The 8666-nt window shown below is 40.2% G+C and overlaps 1 protein-coding gene across 1 annotated transcript; it reads right to left on the reverse strand.

Moving 5' to 3' along the window:
* On the reverse strand, positions 1–6631 carry LOC142825332 (macrophage metalloelastase-like). The gene is made up of 6 exons (XM_075917288.1): positions 6305–6631; positions 4514–4742; positions 4269–4412; positions 1811–1936; positions 1181–1342; positions 1–123 (listed from the first exon to the last, which is right to left on the reverse strand). Exons 1-6 carry the CDS (start codon positions 6410–6412, stop codon positions 101–103), a joined length of 792 nt encoding a protein of 263 aa, XP_075773403.1. The 5' UTR covers positions 6413–6631; the 3' UTR covers positions 1–100.
* Between the last annotated feature and the right edge of the window lie 2035 nt (positions 6632–8666).

An 8666-nucleotide genomic window follows, 5' to 3' on the forward strand; every position in this document is an offset into this window, starting at 1 on the left:
CAAACATTTGCCATTTAAAGAAATAAAATGAAACATTTCTGGTGTGAAAGAAAAGTACACTTGCTGACTTCTTCATTCTCTTTAAAAACACCATGGTTCTTTAGAAGTTTTCTCTTTTTCTGCCTGTGGAATAGAAATACGGAAATAATAAGGTATTTGTTTGAGACAAAATGCAGAGAAATATGTACCATGATTGCTGTCCCTTTGTGAAGTGTCTGATGGAAGCAAATGTTCACACACAAGTGCCATAGTTTTAGAGCATAGTTTTGCCACTGTAACTTAGAATGAGTAGGTCCTGACTCCGAGAACAGTGATGTGAGGGCCAGATTCTGCCATACTTACAGGCTACGTCTAGACTGGCATGATTTCCGGAAATGCTTTTAATGGAAAAGTTTTCTGTTAAAAGCATTTTCAGAAAAGAGCATCTAGATTGGCGTGGACGCTTTTCCGCAAAAGCACTTTTTGCGGAAAAGCATCTGTGCCAATCTAGACGCGCTTTTGCGCAAAAAAGCCCCGATCGCCATTTTAGCCATCAGGGCTTTTTTGTGCAAAACAGTACTGTGCTGTCTACACTGGCCCTCTTGCGCAAATGATTTGCGCAAGAGGGCTTTTGCCCAAACTGGAGCAGCATAGTATTTCCGCAAGAACAATGACAATCTTACATGAGATCGTCAGTGTTCTTGCAGAAATTCAAGCAGCCAGTGTAGACAGCTAGCAAGTTTTTCCGCAAAAGCAGCTGTTTTTGCGGAAAAACTGGCCAGTCTAGACACAGCCACATTACACAATCTCACATTCAGCAAGCAGCCATACTGCTTTCAATATCCTCTTTGGTAGAGCAAGGTACTACTCACTGGCAGTTAGGTTAGCAGCATGCCATCATTGATTTCTGCAAAGCACTGGTGTGTAGGGGACCCTTTGTCAGTCCCGGTCTATAACTCCATTAGGTGGTTTTGCGATATGGACAGCTTGCTCTTAGACTCCAGAAAGAATAGGCGGAAGGGATAAAGTATATCATGTTGGCTTGATCTAAATTTAGGTACTCTCACTGAGTAGTACCTTGCTCAGAGAGTAGACCATTCAAATCAGTTTGGCTGTCTGAGTAAGGTACTTAAAGTATGACAAAATCTGTCCCTTTTTGGTATTTTTTTATATCAAAATTAACATCTGACGCTGAAATTACCATATAATCGCTGAATTCCTTGTCTGTCGTCATCTGGAAGGACGAAGGTGTTTGGATCCCAGTAGCGATAAATAGGGTACGTCAGAGCACCTTGAACATTTGAATGACCCAGTCCCAAAGAATGGCCAAATTCATGAGCAGCAACAAGGAACAAATTTGTTCCTAAATTTTTCATATAATAAAAAGAGGAAAAGAATTGTTAACATACAATGGAACGGAGAATCACAAGCAGAAGAATTCACATCTTTTCATTGTGATGAAATCCTATAGGTTTAATTTAAGTTTATCTGCTCTCCCATGTTTTAGTAAGAATTTTTCAGAGGCCATGAATGGGAAGTCAGGAAACCTGCAATCTATTCCTGACTCTCCTTTTGTTAATGGAGATCACTTTTGACAATCACTTAAAGTTGTGTCTAACTTACAAAAACACCAGGATAATATTGCTCTCCCACTTTTGTAAAGTGATTTGAGCTCCACAGAATACAGACCTTATATATATGCTCTGGCAGGCAAAGGTAAGTATGTTACATTATATATAAGAGAGAGGGACAAACAGTTATAGGAAGAAAATGCCAGGGCTTTGTGTAGAAGGAGCTGAATTTGTTGCGACGGGCACAGGAAATACTTTACCTATATGATTTTGTGACCATTTCTCAGCTTCATCAAAATGAGCATCTCCTCCTATCCCTGGGCTTGGTGCAAAGGCATGAGCCAGTACTCCTCCCCTTCCATCAAAGGGAGATTGGTGGCCGTGTGCTGCATAGGAAAGGAAATTAATATGTCATCAATTAACACAATGATTCATTTTAAACACAGTTACATATCTTGAAGTTTAGAATTTGCTTTTATTCATTGTAGATAATAATATATTAAAATGAGACTAAAATAATGTTAAGGTTGCAAAGTCAAACATTCAAAAGGTAGGAAATGTCACACTTAAGATTGCCTGTTCAATGAACTCAGCTCCCATGTGTGTGCACATTATGGTACGGTTTTTAATTCCATGATTGCAAACTATTTTTTCCCATGGACTTCTGTCTTATGGAGGGCATTTTCTCAGTAATGGCTGAATCATCTTCTCTGAAACTTTCCAAAATTTCAGCCTGAGGCTGAAACCAAGTGAGAAAATGTCTGGCTTAAGTTTTGCAAAGTTATAAGCATCTGAAGGCAAGGTCCTAGAATTGACAGCATTGGGCAATAATAAGGATAGATTATGCTACCTGCACTACCTGTGCTACTTCAAGTGAATGATTTTAGGGAACCACTGCTTTGAAAAACTGAGCCTCTCATTTGGTAAACTAATTTAATGTGTTTTCTGTTAGAATCTCCCGTAAGAGTGGCTGAGGTGTCTGGATCTTCAGCTGGAGTGGAGGTTGGATGGAAAAGGTTGACTCTCCTCTTCTGCCTACAACATTATTGTACTATTGGATGTTTGGGAATGAATCTTTAAGGGTTTGGCTACACTCAGAATGCTACAGCTGCACCACTGTAGCACTTCAGCATAAGTAGCGCCCACAGTAATAGGAGTTCTCTCCTTGGTGGAGGTACATCACCTCCCCAAGAAGGGGTAGCTAGGTCAATGGGAGAAGTCTCCTCTTGACCTAGCACTAGTCTACACTGGCTAGTATAGATGACTCTCAAGGGTCAGGATTTTTCACACGGCCGACCGAGGGACATAGCTTTATCAAAATAAAAATCTAGTGTAAACAGCACTTAAGAGGAGGACTAACACTTGTATGTCTACACTGCATCTCTTTAGCACAAAAGCCTATGCAAACAAAGTGCAGATTAGCATATTTCCCTGCTTCATTTGCATAATTAATCAGGGGCCATTTTTGCACAAGAGGCTTTTGCACAAAAAGTAGCCCTCTACACAGCTCCTTTTTGGGCAAAAACACCCTCTTTCACAAGAGCCATTCTTCTCAATTTTTTCAGAAAGAATAGCTCTTGCGCAAGAGGGTGTTTTTGTGCAAAAAGGAGCTGTGTAGATGGCTCTTTTTTGCACAAAGACTCTTGCGCAAAAATGGCCACTAATGAATTATGCAAATGAAGCATGACAATATGCTAATCGGTGCTTCAGTTGCATAGGCTTTTGTGAAAGAGGGGTGCCCTGTAGTTGTAGTGAGAGAGGAACTAAAGTATGTGCATGTGTGCGTATACACACACATTCTCCCCCTTTCAGACTTCTTAGAAGCCTAAAATAAAACTGTAATCCAAAATAGTCCCCCTTGCGTTGGACTACAGTGGAAAGAAGCTCTGTTGTATTTGTGTTTGTCTCTAATGAGGCAAAAAAAATGTTTTGAGGCATATGACCAAGGTGTTTAAACCGTTCACAAGTGTGAAGACTCCTTGGCTGTGTCCAGACTCCATGCCTCCGTCGACGGAGGCATGTAGATTAGCCAGCTCGGAAGAGGGAAATGAAGCCGCGATTAAAATAATCGCGGCTTCATTTAAATTTAAATGGCTGCCCCGATCTGCCGATCAGCTGTTTGTCGGCAGATCGGGAGAGTCTGGACGCGATGCCCCGACAAAGAAGCCTTTCTTCATCGACACAGGTAAACCTGGTTTCACGAGGCTTACCTGTGTCGATGAAGAAAGGCTTCTTTGTCGGGGCATCGCGTCCAGACTCTCCCGATCTGCCGACAAACAGCTGATCGGCAGATCGGGGCAGCCATTTAAATTTAAATGAAGCCGCGATTATTTTAATCGCGGCTTCATTTCCCTCTTCCGAGCTGGCTAATCTACATGCCTCCATCGACGGAGGCATGGAGTCTGGACACAGCCCTTGTTTGCTCATATATAGGAATAATGATCTTAGCAGAGGAGTACTTTTACAATCACATATACGTTGACACTATTTTCCTCATTTTACAGTTTGAACTTCCAAGGGATTTTGTGATGGTTGATTAGTTAAACTGATACACAAATATAAAACTGCAGGACACGATAAAGATCGGATGAACTCAGAATGAAAATAATTGTTCTCTCTTCAGCCTTTGGGTATGAAAACATGTAAGCTTTTAAAGTATAGCTTCAACTTTAAATAAATGTAATTCATGGATTCTTAAAAACATAGCAGTAGCCTCACCACCATGTGCAAAACGAATTAGGATATCCGCTTCTCCCCTGGCAACGTTTTGAAATCTCAGTGGAGTCACATCACTCCACACCTGAAATGCCTTTTTGATCGCTTTCACCACCATAGAACGAGGCAGATCAGGTGTATAATTCAGAATCCTTTCAGCAGCAAAAGAAAAGAAATTATTGTCATTTAAGGCATGGAATAATATGCCAGCATTAAAACAAAACAAAATGCACAAAAGTGGCATATAACCAAGCTGTAAGTCAATACATTCTTCCTCCATCTTGGAGTTCCTGGAAATGTGCTGTAATCTAATACATCGGGGACTCCACACCTTGGCCGTGCCATCATTTCTTCTGTTTGTGAATTTAATTTTCCTGTTACAGTCAGGTGGAAAAATTTCTGCATCTCTTTAATTTTCTCTTCTAAGTCCCAACCACCTACTTTATTAATAGATGGAAAGAACCTGTGCAGATAATCCTGAAAATAAAAAGAAACTTTAGATTCAGGGTTCATCTCCAGTTGTGTTCTCTTATACCTTAAAGAATCAATTTGTCGGCAAGTATAAGATCCAGATCCTTGACTATACTTCAATTACTAGATCCCTAGAAAATCACAGTACTCTGTCATAAAAGGGAAACAGTTCAGACAGATATGAGACCACTTTTCCAATATAAATGAACACTAGGGGCTCGTCTACATTGGCCCCTTTTCCGGTAGGGGCATGGTAATTTTTGAGATCGTAATAGGGAAATCCACGGGGGATTTAAATATTCCTACTTCGAAGTAGGAATAAGATCCTCCGGAAAAGGGCGCTTTTTCCGGAGGATTGGGGCCAGTGTAGACGCTCTTTTCCGGCTTTTCTAAAAGCCGGAAAAAAGCGGCAGACATTTTGATTTAAATGCCGCGGGGGATATTTAAATCCCCCGCGGATTTCCCTATTACGATCTCTGAAATTACCATGCCCCTTTCGGAAAAGGGGCCAGGGTAGACGTAGCCTAGGAGAAGACACAATGGGCTTAAACTGCAGCAAGGAAAGTTTAGGTTAGACATTAGGAAAACTTCCTAACTGTCAGGGTGGTTAAACCCTGGAATAAATTGCCTAGGGAGGTTGTGGAATCTCCATCTCTGGAGATATTTAAGAGCAGGTTAGATAGACATCTCTCAGGGATGGTCTAGATGGTACTGGGCCCTGCCGTGAGGGCAGGGGACTGGACTCAATGACCTCTCGGGGTCCCTTCCAGTTCTAGTATTCTATGATTCTAAAATAACAATGTGGATTTGTGTTAAAATTGTCACTACCTTTCTCCTTTGAGAACTCTGTACTTAATCTTACTTCATATCAAAATGCTGCAGTGCTCTATTCTGTCTTTTATGAAATACACAAAAGAGTGTTGTGCAAGGGTTAGTTCGTTCTGGATTTGAGTAATTGCTTATGCCTGGACCTTTTCAGGCCTAAGAACTTAGGCTCCTACTTCTCATTTACACCAGTGCCTTTTGTACACCATTTTGGTAGTGTAAAGGGATCTTAAAATGGGTGTAAATTTACATTCATTGTAATGTCCCTTTATATTACCCATCTGGTATTATAAAAGACCCTTAGTGGTCATGAGAATCATACCACCCTGTCATTTATAAATAATATTAAGGATAAGATTTTGTCATGGACATTTTTGTAAAAGTCACAGAGAGGACATGGGCAAAAAAGAAAAATTGATGGAAGCTTTTCCTGACTTTTACTAAAAATAGCCATGATCTCTCTCTCTCTCTCGCTCTCTCTCTCATCTTTGGGTAATTTTATATCTTTAATACCTGGTCCTAATTCACTTTTGCAATTTCACATAGGGGGCTTTCAAAATTTTACTTTATACCTTCTATTTTTTGTCAACTGACTTGTAACAACTACATACCACTGAAATAAAATACAATGTCACCTGCTCTCTGGAAAGAAATATAATTATTAAGATGTAGACTTACAATGGAAAAGCAGTATATTTGCGGGTTAGTTGAACAGCCTGACAGATAGCCCATTCATGACATACCTCTATACGCTTCTGGTTGTTGGAGCTCCATGGCTCTGGTTTAAGCGAACCTGGGAGACCAAGAATTCCAGGCAAGAACGGTGCAATGCAGAGAAGGATGTATTTCATGGTGTTATCAGATGGTCACTGCTGAAAAAGGAAAATCTGAGGTCTTCTGTGTCTGATGGTCACAGCTATAAAGCTTATATAGGCCTGGACTGGTGTGTGTGTGGTAACAGATTTCATGAGTCATTTTTAGGCTTCCTCTGTGGTTTTGTTATTTGCTGTAATGCTTTTAAGGTGTCTTTATTCCAAAATGTAAATGAAGAAACATTAACTTTTTGATGACAGCACAGCTGATGTCACACTGACAGAACAGGCAGCCAACTCTCTTTATCTCCCTTTCATATGATTCAGGTGCAAAAACCACAGGGGCAGAGGGATGTTAGTTTTCTTAACCTCAGGCAACACATTTGCTTGCTGACCAATCTCAGCTTTCCAACATTACCTTGGTGCCATTAATGCACATTGCAACACACTTCTGGCTTGATATTTAGTCTACATGTGTTGATTGACTGCAGAGGACGTGACTACATAAGTGTAAGTGCCGTGCGAGCGAAATCACTTAAAACTACATGCTTTGTAATACCTGCCCGTGTGAAAGTTTCTATTTAAGCATTCTAGTACAAATTCTGAAAATCCAGAGGAAATTTAGTGATGCTAGTAAGGTTTGTCCAGATTTAACTAAGCTCTGAATCTGGCCACTTCTATATGTGGAAAGATTATGGAGTCCCTTAAAGTTTTTTGACCTCAAATCTGATGAGCTCTGATGAATCAGTCTTTAAAAAGGATTATTTAGTATAAAATAAAGGAGCTAGAATTATCCTATGTGGAAAAAAATCCCAGATGCTTCTACGGAAGAGTAAGGAGCCGTACTCAGTTATGGTGGATTTCAGTGAGCAGCAGGCCTCATTTGCGCTCCATGGAATGCTACAGCAAACAATGGATGAATTTATTTCATAGGGTACTTCAGCCGAATATCAGCGTACTGTTGCATTTTGGGTGCACAGCTTAGTGACAATGGAGCTAAGCTGCAGCACAAGGAGAAATAGCCCTCTTCCCAGCAGTATCCGGCACTGTGACTGCGTAAGAGGTATCTGTTGTATTTCACCATGGAACTACTCACATGCATAAAGTTAAGCGTGTATTTAACTGCAGAAGAGGGCCCCTAGGGCCCCATTGTATTCTGACTGAAGCTAATACAAAGATGCCTGTGGCTGAGCTGTGCTTTGGCACAGCTGAAAATGGGTGATACTTAAAAGACAGATGTAAGCCACTTTGTGCTCTGTCATTCTGAGGAAATGTCATTCAGGGAAATGATCTTGTTCCTCATACAAATCAGAAAAATTCCAAGGTCAATGAAGCCCATGACTAGCCCACACTAATTAGAGCAGCATCTAGGATTCTCTTACAGGGGCAAGGGCCAAAGCTGAACCAGAGAATCAGGGAGCCACAACCAGCTCACTAGCACCCCTCACTCTGCTGTACTTAATGGAAACTGAGGGCAGTAGAAAGTCTGGCCCCAAATTGGGAAATTTCAACCTCGGAGATGAAAGTTATTGAAAGCGATAGCATGTTAGACTAAAAGCTGTTCTGTAATATTTATTTTGTAATATTTATTTTCCACACAATGAAGCATCTTAATACTATATTAAAAAAGCTCATGACCTTGCCATCTAAAGCTTCATACCTAGGGTCTTTATGCTGGTAAGTAATCATTCTATGAGAAACAATGCTTGTTGAATAGTCCCACTGACTGAGCAGGGAATTTTAGTGCTGTAGGCAAAAGTGCCTATCAGCATTTCCCCATTGAACTAGGAACTATGTATAATTTCTGATACAATACATTCTATATTTTGTCATTCAGTGTTTTTAATCTTCTTCAGATATGTGAAAAAGTGAAGTAGAATCTAGTGATTCACTGTTGAATATTCACTGGTCATTGTGTTGGATGAGAGAACTGAGACAAGTTCTGAATACATGTATTTTAGGCAACACTTGACCCTGTCCTTAATGAAGAGTTCAAGAGTGACTCGAGTGTATTGGCTGATGCTCAGAAGAAAGAATTACCATAAAAAGTCATGAAATCATGAGAAACGTTTCTGTTAGCCCACTTGTGAACTTTATTATACTGTACATCTGTTATTACAAGACTTTTGATAGCTAAGACATTCAATCCTTTTTGCTATGCTGTCTGAGTATTCAGTCTGACAAATATATTTTTCATATCTGCATTTATTAAATTCACCAGGAAAAGCTACAGTTCACATTTTTATTTATGAAAAATTGACCATTTATGAAGATTATATTCAGAGTCTGCTCC

Source organism: Pelodiscus sinensis, unplaced genomic scaffold (assembly GCF_049634645.1).
Source record: "Pelodiscus sinensis isolate JC-2024 unplaced genomic scaffold, ASM4963464v1 ctg49, whole genome shotgun sequence".
NCBI lineage: Eukaryota > Metazoa > Chordata > Testudines > Trionychidae > Pelodiscus > Pelodiscus sinensis.